The sequence below is a fragment of the Capricornis sumatraensis genome, chromosome 1, assembly GCF_032405125.1.
Source record: "Capricornis sumatraensis isolate serow.1 chromosome 1, serow.2, whole genome shotgun sequence".
Lineage (NCBI taxonomy): Eukaryota > Metazoa > Chordata > Mammalia > Artiodactyla > Bovidae > Capricornis > Capricornis sumatraensis.
In genome coordinates, this window is record NC_091069.1 from 189,446,217 (window position 1) to 189,466,578 (window position 20,362).

Genomic DNA, 20,362 nt, shown 5'->3' on the forward strand with positions numbered 1-20,362 from the left:
TATCTGACTCTAAAGCAATGAGGTCAGGAAGCTTGTCTATTTTGCTTCCATTGTATCTCCATCAAATATTGAATAAATGAGTAGACTAGGTACATTACATAATATAAATATATTTAAAGATGCATACAATTCTGTATTGGAACATAGATTCTCTAGCTCCTTGCTTGAAGGTTGGAGAGTATCATCCCCTAAAACACTTCAAAACACAAATACACTTCAAGAAGGGGATGCTTTGCAATTAATACCATGTAAATAAGTTAAGTCTTTGGCCCAAGCTATCCTTGGACAAGCCAAAGCAGTTGGTACCCTAATGTATTGAAGCTTTGATCCAGGGTTGTATAGTGTTCATCTACATATATATTTTTTAAACCTACATAAACAAACCAACATATTTAAAGTATTTCAGGGAGATTTTTTGAGGCTTTTTATTTTATATGAAGGTATCAGATATGCACTTTTGGTTACTACAGTGTTTTAAGCAGGGTCAGAAGTACTAGTATGCCTTGGAGAGGTGGCTTGAGGTGTGTTGAGAAAGAAGTTTTCTTCTCCCACTGGATGGCCAGAGGTGCTTAAAGAATTCTCAATAGATACATGTTTATATATCTATAACTTTATATATCTATATGTACATAAACCCTCAATATTTTTCTGATAAACTGCATGTATCCTTATAGAGAGGAGAAATTATTTATTCCTATGATACTAAAACTTTTTTTTATTATGACATACTTACAGGTTACCAAAAAGTACAGCAAATGATTTTAGAAGCAACCTGTGTACCCACTGTGAAGCTTTGTTAAAGTTTAACATTTATAAATCATTTTTAAAAATTGATGTATAGTTGATTTACAATGTTGTGTTAGTTTCTGGTGTACAGCAAAGTGATTCAACCATATTATATGTATATAATATAGATAAATATATATGTGTTCTTTTTCAGATTCCTTTCTATTATAGGTTATTATAAAATATTGAATATAGTTGCCTGGGCTTCCCTGGTGGCTCAGTTGGTAAAGAATCTGCCTGCAATGCAGGAGACCTGGGTTCGATCCCTGCATTGGGAGGATCCCCTGGAGAAGGGAATGGTTACCCACTCTAGTATTCTTATCTGGAGAATCCATGGACTGAGGATCCTGGCGGGCTACAGTCCATAGAGTCACAAAGAGTCAGACACAACTGAAGCGACTGAGCAAGCAGCACTCATAGTTGCCTGTGCTATACAATAGGTCCTTTTTGCTTATCTGTTTTATATATATTAATATGTATTAGTTAATCTCAAACTCCTGATTGTTTAGAAGTTAATCCCTCCCCCAACCTTTCTCCTTTGGTAATCATAAATTTGTTTTCTATATCTGAGAGGCTGATTCTGCTTTGTAAATAAGTTCATTTGTATCATTTTTTAAGATTCCACACATCAGTGATATCATATGGTATTGGTCTTTCTCTTACTTACTTCACTTAGTATGATAGTCTCCAGGTCCATCCAAGTCATTTCTTGAAGAAATAAAATATTACAGGACAGATGAAGCCCCTTGTGTATCCCGCTCTGTTCTCACTGCCCCCCAACAGTAATTGGACCTTGAATCTGTTCTTTTTCCTGCTGAAGCCTGGCTTTACATTTTTAAATACACATCTTCATCTATAAACAACATATAGTTTTATATGTTTACAAAATTAATAGAAATTAATTAAGGATGGGATGTTTAGATAGCATCACTGACTCAATGGACATGATTTCGAGCAAACTCAGGGAGATAATGGAGGACAGAGGAGCCTGGTGTGCTGCAGCCCATGGGGTCACAAAAAGTGGGACACAACTTACCAACTGAACAACACAATAGCGATGAATACAAATGAGGTCATACAATTTGAGTCTTTTTGTAACTTAATTTTATTTATTTATTTTTGGCTGTGCTGGGTGTTTGTTGCTGCTCTGGCTTTTCTCTAGTTGCGGCGAGCAAGGGCTACTCTCCAGGGCTTCTTGTTGCGGTAACTTCTCCTGTTGTGGAGCGCGGGCTCTAGGGTGTGTGAACTTCAGTAGTCGTGGCAGGCGGGCTCAGTACTTGTTGCTCCCGAGCTCTAGAGCACAGGCTCAATAGTTGTGGTACACAGGCTTAGTTGCTCCACTGCATGTGGGATCTTCCCAGACCAGTAATTGAACCCATGTCTTGTGCATTGGCAGGCAGATTGTTTACCACTGAGCCATCATGGAAACCCTTTGTAACTTATTTTTGCTTAACATTTTTTTTGAGGTCTATACATATTGATAACATTTTAACTCTTGTTCTTTAACTGTTGTATAATACTCTATTGTACAAATATCATAATCTTGTTCTCTTGTTAATGAAATTTAGATTATTTTCTCTATTATAGAAAATGCACAAGGAACATACCTCTTTGTGTGAGAGACCCTTTAGGGCAGCTTTTCTCAGATGATAGTATTAAGCCATAACACCTGAAGGTATTCACTGTGTATAAAGAATTAAGTTCTAGGCATCTAGAATGAGTATGCTGTGCGTAGTTGCTCAGTTGTGTCCAACTCTTTGTGACACCATGGACTGTAGCCCACCAACCGCCTCCATCCATGGAGATTCTCCGGGCAAGAATACTGGAGTGGGTTGCCATGTCCTCCTCCAGGGAATCTTCCCAACCCAGGAATCAAACCCAGGTCTCCTGCATTGCAGGAGGATTCTTTACCATCTGAGCCACCAGGGAAGCCCAGAATGAGTTCAGCTATGTGTTATCCTTGGGAGAATTGAGAAAATAGTCACTCATAATTTTGTGTAGGGTTTGATTCATTTGCAGAAGCTCTGATTGAGAATGGCTACTGTAGAGCATATATGTAGAAATAGAATAGCTAGGTTCAGGATAGGCATATGTGATAGAACATTAGCTTTCACCAAAATCTGTTCTTTCCTTCTTCCATTGTGACAGAATTGTAGATGGCTCCTAGCTGTCTCATTGAGAACTGCATTATCTTGCTTCCTTCTCAGTTAGATGCAACCGTATGACTAAATTGTTACCAATAGAATGTGAGTGGAAATGAGAGATGTTGCTTCTTGGCTGATGCCTTAAGGCCAAGTCACACCTCCTTCACACTCCATTTTTCCTTCCCTCCACTTGGGTGACTGGTGGTGGCAATTAGTAGAGCAACTTTGGAAGCCAAATGTTGAACTTGACAGAGTTCACCCTGGGTCTCCACATAAGTGCCAAGACTACAACTATACTGTTGATCTGGTATACTCACTCACCTGGGACTTTTATGCAGGAGCGAAATAAACTTGACTACAAGACACTGAATTGTAGGGTTTACTTGGGATCTTTTTCATACTGTTCACAGGGTTCTCAAGGCAATAATACTGAAGTGGTTTGCCATTCCCTTCTCATTTCAGACGCTAGCAAAGTAATGCTCAAAATTCTCCAAGCCAGGCTTCAGCAGTACATGAACTGTGAACTTCCAGATGCTCAAGCTGGATTTAGAAAAGGCAGAGGAACCAGAGATCGAATTTCTGACATTGGTTGGATCATAGAAAAAGCAAGAGAGTTCCAAAAAAAAACAAAAAAAACCCCAGCTGCTTCTGCTTTATTGACTATGCCAAAGCCTTTGACTGAGTGGATCACAACAAATTGTGGAAAACTCTTAAAGAGATGGGAATACCAGACCACCTTACCTCCCTCCTGAGAAATCTGTATGCAGGTCAAGAAGCAATAACTAGAACCAGACATGGAACAACAGACTGGTTCCAAATTGGAGAAGGAGTACATCAAGGCTCTACATTGTCACCCTGCTTATTTAACTTATATGCAGAGTACATCACACAAAATGCTGGGCTGGATGCAGCACAAGCTGGAATCAAGATTGCTGGGAGAAATATCAATAACCTCAGATATGCAGATGACACCACCATTATGGCAGAAGTGAAGAGGAACTAAAGAGCCTTTTGATGAAAGTGAAAGAAGACAGTGAAAAAGCTGGCTTAAAACTTAGTATTCAAAAAAATAAGATCATGGCATTCGGTCCCATCACTTCATGGCAAATAGATGGGGAAACAATGGAAACAGTGAGAGACTTTATTTTAGGGGGATCCCAAGTCACTGCAGATGGTGATTGCAGCCATGAAATTAAAAGACACTTGCTCCTTGGAAGAAAAGCTATGACCAATCTAGACAGCATATTAAAAAGCAGACATTACTTTACCATTACATAAAGGTCCGTCTAGTCAAAGCTATGATCTTTTTAGTAGTCATGTATGGATGTGAGAGTTGGACCACAAGAAAGCTGAGCACCGAAGAATTGATGCTTTTGAACTGTGGTGTTGGAGAAGACTCTTGAGAGTCCCTTGAACTGCCAGGAGATCCAACCAGTCCATCCGAAAGGAAATCAGTCCTGAATATTCATTGGAAGGACTGATGCTGAAACTGAAACTCCAATACTTTGGCCACCTGAGATGAAGAACCGACTCATTGGAAAAGCCCCTGATGTTGGGAAAGACTGAAGGCGGGAGGAGAAGGGGACAATAGAGGATGAGATGATTGGATGGCATCACCGACTCGACGGACATGGGTTAGAGCAAGCTCTGGGAGTTGGTGATGGACAGGGAAACCTGCCGTGCTACAGTCCTGGGGTCGCAAAGAGTCGGACACAACTGAGCGACTGAACTGAACTGAACTTGGGGTCTAACAGTACAGTTCATTTCCAACCTATTAATTTGGCCAACTGTAATGTGGTTCCATCAGTCAATACTCCACCAGCATGTGTGAAGCATCGTGTCTCTCTAGATCCTGAAAACACAATATTGTCAGATTTTTATGTTTCCCTATCAGGTGGGCATAAAATGGTATCATGTTGCTAATTCAATTTCCATTTCCCTGATTATTAGTAAGATTGGGTGTCTTTTCCCCTGGGCCCTGGTGTGCTCGAGACCTTGTATGTGCCCTTCAATGGCGAAGTTTCTGTATTCCCCAGTCCTGTGGAATTCCTGCAATCAAACCCTGATGTTCTTCAAAACCAGATTCTCTGGGGGCTCCTTCTCCTGTTGTCAGACCCTCTGGCTGGGAAGACTAAGGTGGGGCTCAGAACTTCACTCCTGTGGCAAAGCTTCTGTGGTATAATTGTTTTTCAGTTTGTGGGTTGCCCACCCAGCAGGTATGGGATTTTATTTTATTGTGATTTTGCCCCTCCTACCATCTCTTTGTGGTTTCTTCTTTGCCTTTGGATGTAGGGTATCTTTTTTGGTAGGTTTCAGTGTTTTTTTTTTTTGATGGTCATTCAGCAGTTGTTTGTGATTTTGGTGTTTACATAAGACAGGTGAACTCAAGTCCTTCTACTCTACCATCTTGAGCTTATCTCCCTGGGTCTCTTTTGATATTTGAATGGCTGCTTGAGTTTCCTTTTCCATGAACTGTCTATTCACATCATTTGCCAATTTTTCTATTCAGTTATTTAGCATTTCTTATTGAGTTGTAGGAATTATTTGTATTAAAAACTTTGTCAGTTATAACTTGTAGTTTATCTTTTTGCTTTATGGCATCTTATATAGAAAGAAATTTAAATATGATAAAAATTAATCAAACTTTATTTTATTAGTTTTTGTATCTTATTTAAGAAGTTCACAAAGATATTTCACATTTTCTTCTAAATGTTTGAAGGTTTTCCCTTTCAGTTGGGCCTTTGATCTATGTGGTATGAAGCTATAACCCCTGAGTTTTAAGAAATATGGATAACCAGTTGTTCCAACATTATCCATAGTCTTTTCTTTCTTTCTCTACTGATTTGTAATGTTTTCTTTGTTACAGATCAGGTTTACATGTATGCATGAGTCTGTTTCTAGGCTCTTTATTGCATTGATTTATTAATCCATTCTTGGGCTGCTGCTGCTGCAAAGTTGCTTCAGTCGTGTCCAACTCTGTGCGACCCTATGAACGGCAGCCCACAAGGCTCCTCCGTCCCTGGGATTCTCCAGGCAAGAACACTGGAGTGGGTTGCCATTTCCTTCTCCAATGAATGAAAGTGAAAAGTGAAAGTGAATCGCTCAGTCATGTCCGACTCTTAGCAACCCCATGTACTGCAGCCTACCAGGCTCCTCCATCCATGGGATTTTCCAGGCAAGAGTACTGGAGTGGGGTGCCATTGCCTTCTCCACATTCTTGGGCAAAACACTGTACTAATTACTTCAGCTTTATTGTACATTTAGTGTGCATTTTGTTTGTTTGTATTTTGCTGTGGTTCAAGTCACTTGGGATCTCAGTTCTTAGTTCCCCCACCAGGGATTGAAGCTGCATGTGACCTTGTCAATGAAAGTGGTGCATCCTAACAGCTGGACAGCTGGGGAATTTCCTACATTGGTGTTTCATACTAGCTAAAGGTATAAAGGTAGAGGAGTCATTTTACCTTCCATTAAAAAAATCTTTGAAATGGATAATCATAATACCTATACATCAGGTTGACATGGAGATTTAAAAAACAAGTATGTAAAGCACAAGATACAGACTAGGTAGGCACTAAACACAGTAGTTATTTATGTTATGATGGGAAGGCAATGGCATCCCACTCCAGTACTCTTGCCTGGAGAATCCCAGGGATGGCGGAGCCTGGTGGGCTGCCGTCTATGGGGTCGCACAGAGTCGGACACGACTGAAGCGACTTAGCAGTAGCAGCAGCAGCAGCATCTTGAAGGTACAAATGAAACACAAAGAGAAATGATCAGTCTATTTGGAAACCTCAGTTTCATTTATAAAAAGAAAGGGATGAATTGGCATGTCCTTTCTAAGGCTCTTGCCACTCTAAAAACTTATCCTGGCGTTTATTTTCTAGAACGTGGGCAGCACAACAACATGTGATGGACAGTGGGATTAAAGTGAGAAAGGTGACAACGCAGAGTCTGAGCACGCAGTGGTAAAACGTTAAGGGCCATACAGATAAGATTAGGGGCCGGCTGGTCTCCTATAGGCTACGATGACCTTCACAGTGTTTTCTGGTGCATAAACGGCCAAGCATCGCCGTGACCGTCCTGCCTACAAACACTGGGCAGCCAGCCCACAGAAGGCTACTGTCAACCCTCCCGACCACTCAACTGGAACACAGAGCCTTGGAGAAGATTCCAGACAGGATCGCAGAAACTCTGGGGAGGATGGTGCCAGAGCCTGGAGCGCAATGGAAGAGAGGAGCGGCCTGCACCTCCTCCAGGGCTTCTACAGGGCTTCTGGGAAATATAGTTCTTAGCCGCGAAAGGAGCCTGGGGCTCCAGGAAGCGGGACTACAATTCCCTTCAGTCTTGGAAATTCTTTGTGCAGCACGCCTGCGCAGTCTGGCGGCCAATGCCGCTATAAAGGCTTGTTTTGCTCCGGGGGCTAATGCTCCGGAGCGTGGTCGAGTGGCCGGCGCGGCCGTCCTGGAGCTGGGGCACAGGTAGGTGTCGGTGACTGCCGCACTCCTTCTTTCTCCCTCGGATTGTCGCGGGGGCCATCCCCACCCAGTGTGTTTCGGCCCAGGGTAGGGGACTGCGATCGAGGATGCGAGCAGTCCGCGGGAAGTCGGAGAACTGAGAAAAGCGGCCTGGGCTTTCTCTAGTCTCCCGCCGCCTCATTTTCGGGACGCGACCGGGAGGGTTGGAGGTGAGGTCCTCGGAAGGCAGGTAGGGTGGGATGAGTGATCGGGGTGCCGGCTACATTCCCGGCTAACGCCACCAGGTGGTGCTACGCACGCGGCCCTTGTGTGTGGGTCGCTATCGCCTTTCCAGGCCAGAATTGGCCGTGGGAACGCCCTAAGGCCAGGGCATCCTAGGGGATGCTGGCCTGAGAGAAGGCCCCCTCTTCAAGGTTGTAGAGAGGCGGTTTGGGGCACCCCGGCATAAGGCGCACAGAGGGGATTGAGCAGCCAGCGACCTCAGAATTCATCGTCTCGTTTTGGCTGCGGGGTAGATGGAGGTTCGTGACAGAAGCACGCACAGGAAACCCTTGGCAGAGTTCGGAATGGAATCCAGATCTCTTGACAGTCATTAGTGCCCTTTCCCTTTCCACCGCACAGAGCTGCGTGGGTCTTTGTATTTATCACATAGGGGTCATTCGGTTTCTGCACAGACATGGGGGAGGCAGGAGGCAGATGGACACAGAAAAGACTGGCAAAGTTTCAGAAGGTTTTGAAGGAGAAGATGGATAGGTCATTCTGGGGTCTCCAGGGTGAGTCAGTGAAAGGTGCCGTAGGCTGGAGACAGGTAGATTTCAGGGAGGTGGTAAGTACATACCCTTGTAGCTTCAGGTCTTTTTGTGTGGCTGCAGGGCCTGGAACCACATTCCTGAGGTGTTAGAAACCTAAGGAATATTGCAGTGAAGGCAATTTGGGAACACCAGTCTGGCTACTTCCAGTCCTTGCAATCCTGTGCAAACTCCTCCCCCCAGGCAGTTTTGACTGCATCACTGTGCAGGAGAAAGTCTACACTTAGCACTGAAGGAGTCTTGGTTAAAAAAAAGTCGCTGACCAAGAGACCTCTGTGCCAAGCAACTCTATGGGTTCTCTCACTTTGACTATTCTGTTAAGTGTCATTGTATAGCTCTGATTCAGAAGTAAATGAACATCCTTTCCCTTTCTTCTCTCTTAAAAAAGACTTTTAAACACCTTTAAGGGAGAACAGAAAGAAGAAAAGAGGGAAATACAAATAGTACCCTCCCCTCCTGCTGGCTCAGAGGTTAAAGCGTCTGCCTCCAATGCGGGAGACCCGGGTTCGATCCCTGGGTCGGGAAGATCCCCTGGAGAAGGAAATGGCAATCCACTCTAGTATTCTTGCCTGGAGAATCCCATGGATGGAGAAGCCTAGTTGGTTACAGTCCATGGGGTCGCAAAGAGTCCGACATGACTGAGCGACTTCACCTTCACCTTCACCCTGCCCTCCATCCCCAAACTCTGGCCTAGTGATCTTTCCTTAATTGTTTTCTTCAGATTTGGGCCTTGTTTGTTTCCCAGATCTTATTGGACTTTCTAGCTCTTGGCTGGCCTTCCTGATACACAGAAGATGGAATCCTCCTTATGTTCAAGGCCAGGAGATAGTAGCTTTGTCCCTGGACAAGACCTGCCTACTTTCATTGCTCTACCACTTGGCCCAGGAAATTAAAGAAGCAGCAGTGTTAGAGGGAATGGAAAATTACTCCCCACACTCTTCCAACTTAGAATAACCTGGAACAAAGTGACCAAAAGAAGCTGAGGTTACATGAATTCTTAGGCAATTAAGGTGATCCCTGTGGTCTTTCTGACTTGGCATTTGGCATTCTGAGTGAGTTTCTATGGCCTCCTTCCTTTCAAACTTGCTCCCCCACTCTTGCCTTTTTTCAAAGCAGGACTGATTTTTTTTCTGCTTTCCAGATAGTTGGCGAGGTTGAGGAACCTTTGGCGGGGAAGGTTGGACTTCAGTGATCCCTGTAACAAGCAGGATTATTCTGATCTGCAGCTGTATCCTGACACTGGGGACACTGGCAGATGCCAGGTCTGTTTATAGTTTAGGCTTAATGAGGTCTCGGTGACGTGATTGCTGCGCTCTTGGTGGTAAGCCGGTGTTCTTTATGGTGCAGTTTGTCATTGGACAAGGTGACTTTTTTCTTTGAAAGATAAGTAGTTGAGCAATATCAACTCAGGGTACTGGAGCCAGACCTCTGAAAAGTAAGAAGTCAAGCTTTCTTTTGTGCTGGAAACAAGTCTTTATGGTGGAGATTTAGTCCTTTTTATTTAGAGGATTCGTAAGTGTTCTTGTTTTCTGATACCTTAAAACATGAATTGTAGCTGTCAGAATTATGTCCGCAATGTTGTACTTTTCATTCTCAGTGATTTATAGGAATTTATGGAATTCAAAAGGCAACACAGCTACAATTCTTTAGTTTCTAGTGAGGCTGTTATAAAAAGTGTTTTCCCAGCTTGTATCTGGGAAGCTTTGACCATCTTAGGGTGGAGGAAATGTTTTAGAGAGGGTATATATATGTTTTACTTTTTCTAAAGTAACCAGAATTGATACCGGGTATTGATTAATCAGGCTAACTGGGGTTTAGAACAGTGTTTCAGGTAGATACTAGATAAGACGTCGTAGAACAAGGTGGGGAACAGGGTTCAGAACAGGGTTTTTGCTATTGTTTTTTTATAACAGCTTTGTTGAGAAATTTGCATACTATGAAATTCACCTGAGTATAGAGCTTGGTGTTTGGTTAGTATATTAACAGAATTGTGAAATCATCACCACTAGCTAATTTTAGGACACTGTCTGTAATCTACGGGGAATTTGTTTTTAAAATTCAGGTGTAAAATTTTTTTTGGAACAAACAAATTATTTCTGGAAAGCCTTTTTTTAAAAGACTTATCTAAATGCTCTATGCATTGCAATTGAACTTAGTTGAGAAAAATAAAATGGTACTTGAAAGATGTTTGAGAATTTATTTTTATAGATATAATGACAGAAAACTTTAATGCTTTTGTCTCTTTCTACCTATTTTAAAGTACTTTTACTTATTAAGCACAATTTAGGAAATACCTGTCCTGGATGCATTTTTAATTCCAGGAATTCTCAAGTGGAACCAAGAGTCTGTGAACCCTCCACTCAGAGAAGATGAAGGACATTGACATAGGAAAAGAATACATCATCCCCAGCCCTGGTTATAGAAATGTGCGGGAGAGAACCAGCAATTCAGGGCAGCACCGAGACCGTGAGGAGTCCAAGTACAAGAGAACTCAACCGGTCAGTGTTGCCCTGCCCGATTCCCTCTCCTTATCTGCTTGCTGTGCTAGACCATACCTTCTTTCTTCACAAAATGCATAACTGAAAAAAAGTTTCTTTTTCTTTACTGACTTTAGGTCATTGTTAAGAATTTATGGTTGTTTGTGAAAGAGAAGAGGTTGGCTCTCAACCTGTCATCTGTTTTTCTCCTTTGAGTTCTCCTCTGAAAAGGTGTTGCTTGAAAGAAGACAGTTTATGCAGGGTTGGGGAGGGGAAGGGCTGGGCAGGGAGCAGTGAGAATAGGAACCATTATACTTCTTTCTTGTACTTATAATTGTTCCCTCCCTCTGCCTCTGTTGTCTGCTTTTAAAAGGTAACTGGAGATTCTCATTCAGATTTCAGAGCGTACTTGGAACAAATTCTAGATTGATGGAGGATAATCAGTTGAAATTTTCAAGAAAACCTATGAGTGTAAAGGAGTCTTTAGTGAATAATTTCCTCCAAGGGAAATAATGAATATGCATTTTAATCTGGAAGAAACATCGTCGTCTGGGGAAAAACTCTTGAATTGCAGAAGTAATAAGAAAGAATGGGGGTTGCTGGGTAGGAAGTTGAGGTTTGTGTTCATGTATTTGTTCTGTGAAAATTGGAGCAAGATATGGCTCTACAGCTGACACTGGAGTTTCATTAGCCTGACCTTACTTGTCCCTCTTTGCTATGTAAAAGCTGTTGCCTTATTAATCAACATTTTCTCACTGATGGGTATTTTCTGTTTCGACTGTCTGTGGTACAATGCTTTCCTATTCAAGCTTAACTTTGGAGAAACATAGATTCACTGTAATCAGTGTCAAATCCTTAAGGTCCAGTTCTGTACCGTTTCTGTGTCCTTTTGTCCAGACTTTATGTTAACACATTTATTGAATATCTTTTGAATGCTTGACTTTTAGTATAGCACTTATACTGGAAAAAGTCAGAGAGGATGAATAAAGGGATGCTGTCAAGCCGTTAAGTCATCTGTGCCTTAGTGGCTTAGGAATTAAAATAGTATCAATGGTAGAACCTAACTCATGAGATGCCTTGAGTATTAAATGAGCTAATACATATAAAATGCTTAGAATGGTGCCTGCCACATAGCCTGTGCTCAAAGAATGTTAGCTCTTAGAGCTAGTAGTCTAGGGCATAAGAGGTGTGTGAGAAAGTTCTACATGTCATGCTAAGGAATCTTACTCTGGGCGTAGGGGAACTACTGGAAATTATTGAAAGGGTTTTTTTCTCTTAATTTTTTATTTGGAGATGACTGCAGATCCACATGCAGTTGTGAAAATAATACAGAGAGATCCCATACGCACTTTATCTGGCTTCTCCCAGTGGTAACCTCTTGCATCCTATAGTATAAAGTCACGACAGGACATTGATTGACAGGGATAACATGCACCCACTTTATTAAGACTTTGCCAGTGTCATGCGCACTTGTTTGTGTGTGTTCTATGCAGTTTTTTCCCGAGTAGATTCATATGACCACCATCACAGTCAAGGTACAAATCAGCGCCACCAAAAGGGTGTCTTGTGCTCCCCTTTTAGAGCCGCAGCCTCCTCCCTTGCCCTCTCCCCGTCTTTGGCAACCACTCATCTGTTTTCCATCTCTGTAATTTTGTCATTTTAAGAAAGCTGTACCAATGGGATTATATAGTAGGTAACCTTTTGACACTGAATTTTCTCACTCAGCATTATTCCCTTGCGATCCATCTAATTTGTTGTGCATCAATTGTATTTTCCATGTTATAGATAGACTACAGTTTGTTTAACCATTCATCTGTTGAAGGAAATGTGGGTTATTTCTAGTTTGTAGCTATTATAAACAAAGCTGCTCTGAACATTTGTGTATAGGATTTTTTTGTGAATAAACCTTCCATTTCTCTGGGTAAATTCCAGGAATGTAATTGCTGGGTCATATGTTAAGTGCGTGTTTAGTTTTATCAGAAACTTCAATACTCTTTTTTTCCAGAGTGACTGTTTAATTTTACATTCCCATCAGCAATGTGTGAGTCATCCAGTTTCTCTGCATTCTTGCCAGTATTTAATGTTATTAATTTAATTTTAGCCATTCTGATAGGTATGTCTGATATCTCATTGTAATTTTACTTTGCATGACCTAATAGCTAATGCAGTTGAGCTGAGATTTTTAAGACTTCATTTATCTTAGGAAGATTAATTTTGAGGCAGTAGATGAAAAATGTGTATGAGAGAGAGAGAGACAAAATACAGGGAACAGTCTGGAGGCTTCTGTGCCAGCCCAGGTGAAAGAGACCAGGGGTCTGGATCCAAGTCTAATAGTGAAGATGGAGGAGAGGGGGGAGACTTAGGCGTATTTCTGGAAAGAGGGAGGGAGACATTGGGGTGCCTGTGGTAAGGCTATTAATGGGCATATGGGGAGAGAAAGAAGGAGAAGGAGGTGAGCATGAGTTTACTTTTGAACATGTGGAATTTGAGGTGCATCCAGATGAGGTGATCAGTAGACAGAGTACAGATAAGGAATGGAGCTGGGACAAGTTTTAGAGTCGTTAGTGCATCCATGTAGATGAAGCCTTAGTGAGCAAGCTTGCCCATGCCTAGCTTGTAAAACAGGAAGAGATGGAACCTGGAAAGATAGAGCGTGGTCCTGTGAAATTTCTGAGGACAGAGGCCCTGTCCATTTGGTTAGAGCAGAACTGACATTAGGGTCTGCAGTGGCAGCAGGAAACTTTTCCTCTGTGGGTAGAGAAGGGTTGGAGGTGGAGTCACTGTTGTGCCTTTTGTCCTCTAAATTATTAAGTCAGGCACCAGACAGAAAGTTTCCTTCATGTGACTCAGCCTCATCTTGAAGAAACAGGAGGCTAATACCAACCACTTTTGTGAGATCTCCGGAGTACACATGAATTTAATTTTCATTATCCTTTGATGTTTCCTAAACTTTTAAATATGGGTACTGTTTTCCTGTTTTTATTACCATATCCTGTAGCCTCTGAACTTTTTTTGTTTTTAACTTAAACTATTTCTTTTAATCAACATTTTTCTTTTTGCTCAGTCTTGACCTAAGGAATAGAATTATAGGTTTATATAACATATTTTTTTATACATGTTAAAAGGCATATATAATGATCAAGTGGTTTTAAAAATTCACATATCACCTAGAATGTTCTTGCATATTATCTATCAAAACTCCAGATTTCATAGATACAAATACATCTTCAACTTGTCTCATGTGTTAGCAGTTTGCTAAGAGGAAAAAGGCAAAATGACAAATTTCTGGTTCAGCGATGGTATAAAAATGGACAATTTAAGTATCTGGGAAGTGGAATGGCTGTAAAAGCATACCATTTACCTTTTTTAAGAATGTAAGTAGGTAATTGGGTAGAGATTACAGTTTCGTGTCTTATGATCATAGCCATTGTTTCTGTATTAGTTGGTAGAGATGAAATCTGGGACAAGACCTCCCAGATGCCAGCTCTTCCTATTATTATCCATCAGAAATGAAAAACAGTACCTCCCAAATTAACAAAAGATAAGGATACATTTGTGGCTCTTAATTGGAAAACAAGGTTTTATCCACCACCATTAGCCTTTGATAGGCTCAGTTTAGCATGGACACATGAGACTGTCAAACAGAAGTCAGAAGTAAAGCGCCAACTAGTAAATGCATTTTAAACAAGTTGGTGATTTTTTTTTTTTTTTTTTTTTTTGCTGTCAGCAAAGTTGCAGAGTATATAGCTTGCCCCTTTCCTAATATTGTGACCAAATCTTTTGGAATACTCTTTGGGAAAATTGCTCTAATCATTCACACCTTCAGATATTTGTATCACATCTGCTTGCTGCTGCTAAGTCACTTCAGTCATGTCTGACTCTGTGCGACCCCATAGATGGCAGCCCACCAGGCTCCCCCGTCCCTGGGATTCTCCAGGCAAACACAATTGAGTGGGTTGCCATTTCCTTCTCCAGTGCATGAAAGTGAAAAGTGAAAATGAAGTCGCTCAGTTGTGTCCGACCCTCAGTGACCCCATGGACTGCAGCCTTCCAGGCTCCTCCGTCCATGGGATTTTCCAGGCAAGAGTACTGGAGTGGGGTGCCGTTGCCTTCTCCAATCACATCTGCTTAGAGCTAGTTAAAATAATGCATTTTCACACCTTCCTTTTGTTCAAGACTATTGAGGTAAAGCTTGTGGCCACACACAACTTGATGATTTGCAGACATCCTTTAATCCTAAAGTGCTAATAGGGGTGCCTTCTGGTGCTGTTAGTTCTTTTAGCCTAAGTACTAATCTTGGCTGGTGTTAGGCTGGCATTATTTCAACTAACATAAAAATTTATGTCCAGACCACTCCTTAACACTGTTCCCGTGTCTGAGGCGTGACTCTCTGAGCATAGATCCTTTTCTTATAATTGCATTCAGATATGTACATGTTGATCACATAACTCTACCAACTCTGGTTGGTTTAAGATGTGATATATATTCTTTTTTTTTTTTTAATTCAGCAAACATTTGAGCACTCTCCAAGATGTACACACAGCCCTGAATGAAGTGTTCTGGTGCACATGATGATAAATTGAGGCTGGCCCTGCCTGCCCTCCCTAGAAGCTTCAACTCATAGTCATGTATGTAGATTACTAAAATTTAGTTGCTGTGGAAGTTAACAAGAAGAAAAGAATTCTTCAGTCTCTGAGATCAGGGAAGACTTCAGGAGGAGGTAGAATTTGGTTGGAGACTTGAAGAACAGGTAGAATTTGGAGAAATGAAGAACATGCCTGGTGGAAGAAAGAGCTGTGGGTAGAACCAACAAGCTGTGGGTAGGCCAACCAAAGAACTGTTGGCTTTGAGCATCAAGTATGAAGTCATAGATATAGAGGGCTTGATCATGAGTTTCAGATGATGTGTGTATGTGTTTTTTTTTTTTTTTTTTTTTGCTAAATCTGCAGTTTATTTTGGTAGGTTTTTTTTTTTTTTTCTCATTTTAAAAAAGGCCAGTGGGGTTTTTTGTTTGTTTTTCAAACTTTTAATTTTATATTGGAGCATAGCTGATTAATAATGTTATGATAGTTTCAGGTAGACAGCAAGGAGATGATGTGTGTTCTTGAATAACAGGCCAAGGAGTTGGTATTTTAGTTGCTTTAAATTAAAATTGAAGCAAAAATAAGACAAAGCTCTGTGATGCTTTTATAAGCTTTTTTTTGGTGGTGCTGGTTTTCTCACTGTGCTTAGGCTAAAGCCAAGGGTGACTGTTTTTTCCCTAGCGTGTCTAATCTAACTAAGAAAGGAGGAAACATGCAAAATAAGGAGTAGTCAACTAAAGTTCATGGGCCTTTACTACTTTACTCTTTTTGTCCTTTCTGTCAAGTGTACCACTGGTGGAATTTGCTTTCTACCCATGTTAGAATATTCTGCCTCTAGGCAAAGTAACAAAGCAAGTATTCACAGAGTCCAGTGACCTTTACCAAGTGTCTCCTTTAGTTCTGTGTCCGGCTGACACTTTAGCCTTGGTTGGAGTATTTGTGATTAGTGAGTGGAAGAACTATTTGGGTGAGCTCAAGTTATATGCTAGAGACAAGGATGTGAATAGTAATCTCTTACCAAGAAATAGGATTCTAGGATATGTTATTATGAAAGAATTATGGTCTCTTGCAGAAAATGTACAGATTATGGAAGATTACAGGAAAAAATAAAATCACCCTTAGCACCTCTACCTAGGGACAACTATTGTTGTCATAAAATAGTTTTGTTTAGTACTTTAACAAAATTTGATTCTGAAAGCCCTTCTTTATGGATGAAAGGTATGTGAATTTTTCTATGCCCTTGTGTTTTCAGTGTCAAAAATATTACCTGTGAGTCTCCTTGCTGTTAGGAAGGAGAGCGGGGTGAAGGAGATTAGTATTGCAGTCTCCGCATTATTTTCTCTTGATTGGTACTCAGTGACTCAGCATATTTTCTGGACAGTCAGTAATAGGATGAGTAAGAACACCTGCCTCCCTACCCCCTTTTCCCTGAAGGCATCTATAAAGCTTTATAGAGCTTAGTACGGTATGATATGGTCTCTGGTCAGGTGCCAGATGTTGGTCTCCAATAGCAGCCTGGAGCTCTCTGCTGGGGATGACAACAGCGCTGCCATTGGTGCAGAGCCCAGGTGGCTTTCCTGCATGGTGACTGAGTCTAGAGCCCGCAGGTCTCCTGAGGTTGGCCCGCTGCCTTGATCATGAGCTCTTTTACGCCATCTGCAGCACGGCTGCTGCTTCTTAGCTAGGAAATGCTGCTTAAGGGGAATAAATATAGCTTGTTGGCATGAGTTAAAGAAGCTTTCTGTCAAAAGGGAAGAAAAGTATTGGAACTAGCAGCGTATTTTTCAAGCAATTTTAAATACTCAAGCCTTTATTTTGTTAAAATCTATAACTTGGAAGTGACAAATGGTTAATGAAAAATTTTTCATTGAAACCTGGATTTTGCTTTGAGGTAGCCTTGTACTGAAGGCTACACAACTGAAGCAACTTAGCAGCAGCAACAGCAGCAGCAGCAGCAGCAGCAGCCTTGTACTAGGGCTTCCCAGGTGATGTATTGGTAAAGAAACTCACCTGCCAGTGCAGGAGATGCAAGAGACATGGGTTCAATCCCTGGTTTGGGAAGATCCCCTGGAGAAAGAAATGGCAACCTGCTCCAGTGTTATTGCCTGGAAAATTCCATGGACAGAAGAGCCTAGCAGGCTACAGTCCATGGGGTCACAAAGACTGAGCATGCATACGCAGCCTTGTGCTAATGCTTTCTAAAATGTCTCACCATTCTGTCCCTCGCTTTCTCTTAATCAAAAATAAAAAAGGCCAATGCCAGGAACAGGGAACAGGGCCTCTGTAAGTCTTTGCAATAGTTGAACCTCTCAGTATCAAAGTTACAGACTAATATGAAGTTAATTTAGTGCACAAAAGTCCACTAATTAGTAGAATTAATCTTATTAAGTCGATCCCTTCCCCCCTTACCCCCCTTTTTGTGAGCTAACCTATTTAGATAATTAGATGCCATATTTTTAAAATTATTTAAGATTATTTTCTGAATTAGCTGTTCAAAGAATCAACTCTTATTAGATATCAAATGACAATTTCTGTTGACTAAAGCAGGTATGATGTTAGGCAGTTACTTAGTTTCCTTAAATGTATTCTCACAGTGGAAAAATAGGCCAGCTGCTCAAATACTCACCTTTACTTTGCATCTCACTATTGTCAGTGCTTCCAGCCTGCTCTCCAGTACAGGTCACATAATGGACCCACTCATGTCTTATTTGAGGCATTTAACACAGGTACACACAGTACTGGGGACTGAAGGGAGTTTCATTTACAGATTATATTTTGGCTTTTTTTTTTTTAAGCTAAAGCCTGAAAGTCTTCAAGGGATTTTGTCAAATGTAAAATACCAACATTTTGTTATCTGCATTGGTGGTTCTCAGTTTAGGCTGCATATTAAAATCACTTGAAGAATGTTAAAAAAAGATACTAACACTCCAGACAAATTAAACCAGTCTCTGGGGTCATGCTCCGGCAATCAGTGCTTTTTAAAGCTGCCCTGGTGATCCTAATGTGTTACCAGCGCCGAGAACCTCTTCCCTAGATCTCACAGGATCGTCTCTTCCATCCCCTCAACCAGTGGGGCTCCGAGTGTTTCCCTTTTCTTCTTCTGAGATTTATTTTCAGTTTATCCTTTGAAACCTTATCATTGTAATAACAAAGTTAATTTCATCCCCCGATGTAATAGGAACTTGGGGAAGTTTCTTGTAATTTAGCTTATGAAACAACTGAAAGCCCTCCAGTTTTTCTCCTGATTCTGGGGTAATGCTAGATTATGAGGTGCGGAAAAATACCTGTTTTACCATGGTGGTAACAAGGCATATCCACTGGTTTTACGTATTTATACTTGTGGATTGTATTAATAGCAGATCCTGGACATTAGGGTAACACAGCCTAGTTACAAATGAGTGAGCTGGGGTACAAATTAATCCATAGCCACTGAGCAATAAGACTGAGGTTAGCAGGTTCCCCAACTCTGACTAGTGAGCCATTTCTAATATATTATGCTTCCTTCCTGTGAAGGTTGCATTCTGAAATTTTGCTGTCCCTCTAGACTGAAGTGGCCACTCTCTGGAATTTCTTTAGGGAAATGCTTGAGATGATCGGGATCTTGTTAATTATGCATTGGAATAAGAAATTGCTGAGATCTGGGGGAATTGTCCTTTGTGGTGTTAATTTATTGAGAGGGAGGATGGGAAAGCCTGAAGTCAGATGTTCTTGGAAGGGCATCAGCTTTTTTCATTTCTTTTTAAATTTAAAATAAAATGTAACTTTCTCTTTAATTTTTAACATTTTGAGTCTCTTTGAAAACTGTTACCTTTGTAACAGCTTCCCTTAAATGTTTGTCTTTCTAAATGTTTATGGAGTGGGACACCTACAGCTATCCATTTTGTATTTTTGTTAATATCTTGTGAATTGAGAAGAAAAATATGCTCTAGGCTTTTGAGGCAAGTCCATTCTGATTGTGCCCCTAGGGCGGCTTTCTTTGTGGGGCAGGTCAGACTGGAGTATTGTAACCTTTAATCCCCTTGGAAGCTGAGAGGTGCACCTGGTTGGTTCCTCAGGCCCTGGGCTTCGTTCAGAAGGCTACCCTGCTGTTTGCTGTCAGGAAGGAACTGTTCAGCCTGAGGAATGACCATCGGCCCTTGGTATCTTGTCCCAGGGGCCTCCAGGCAGGGGGAAGCCCGAGGTTGCCCTTTCAGCAGACATTCCACTCTGGCAGCCTGTTAAAATGAAATGGACAAACCAGATAAGCAGAAGCCCTGTGGTGTGACAGTGAGCCTGTTATCACAGCCCTGGGGATGGTCTTGGAGCACAGAGGAGGGAGGGTCCCTGTGCAAGTATCTCTGTTTGCTTATGGATCGAAAGTTCCTTACTTTCTTCACCCGATGGGCATATAAATGGCTCTGTGTTTCCCTGACCTTTATTCGAACAGTGGCTGAATCTAAATTTCACTGTCCCCTTTCGGTTCCCCAGCGTCCTCACCCTGCTCCACCTGAGTCTCTTAGCCAGAGTCCTCAGGAAGATACAAACAGCAGCAGTAATTTCTTTGTTGAATGTTTTCTCAACTCCTGGATCAAGCAGTATTTTTCCCTTTGGAATGAATCAGCTGCTGTGGACGCCTTCTGTGGCTGTGTCCTCTGTCCATGGAGAGCCCTTCAGTCTGCAAAGCTCCTTAGGAGCAATACAGAAAAATTAGTGCATCTCAAGAGAAGCCTTAAGAAGTTACTTCTAAAACTGACTTAAAGCATTGTAATATAAAAAACAAATAGGCCATAAAACACATTTCCCTAGGTCAGCATACACCAAATACTAGCATGTGAGCTAAGTTTAGCTCTCTTGGACTACCTTAGCACTACTGACATTTGGGGGCCAAATCCTTCTTTGTTGTGGGGGCCTGTCCTGTGCCTGGTTGGCTGCTCGGCAACATCCCTGGCCTCTACCCACTGAATGCACAGTTATGACCAAAATGTCTGCAAACATTACCAGATGTCTTCTGAGCAAGCAAAAATCCTCCTCAGTTGAAGACTACTAGGCTACACTATCCAACACTGTAGCTGCCAGCCACAGGCAGCTGTTGGGCCTTGGAAATGTGGA

General features: G+C 41.6%; 1 protein-coding gene across 1 annotated transcript in view; it reads left to right on the forward strand.

The window, feature by feature from the left end:
- The first annotated feature begins 7,321 nt into the window (after positions 1-7,321).
- ABCC5 (ATP binding cassette subfamily C member 5) overlaps positions 7,322-20,362 on the forward strand; it is a 79,970-nt gene continuing 66,929 nt past the window's right edge. Inside the window, exons 1-2 of the mRNA XM_068982262.1 lie at positions 7,322-7,408; positions 10,536-10,712. Of these exons, the coding sequence (XP_068838363.1) occupies positions 10,584-10,712 (129 nt within the window). The 5' untranslated portion in view covers positions 7,322-7,408; positions 10,536-10,583. The remainder of the gene's footprint in view (positions 7,409-10,535; positions 10,713-20,362) is intronic.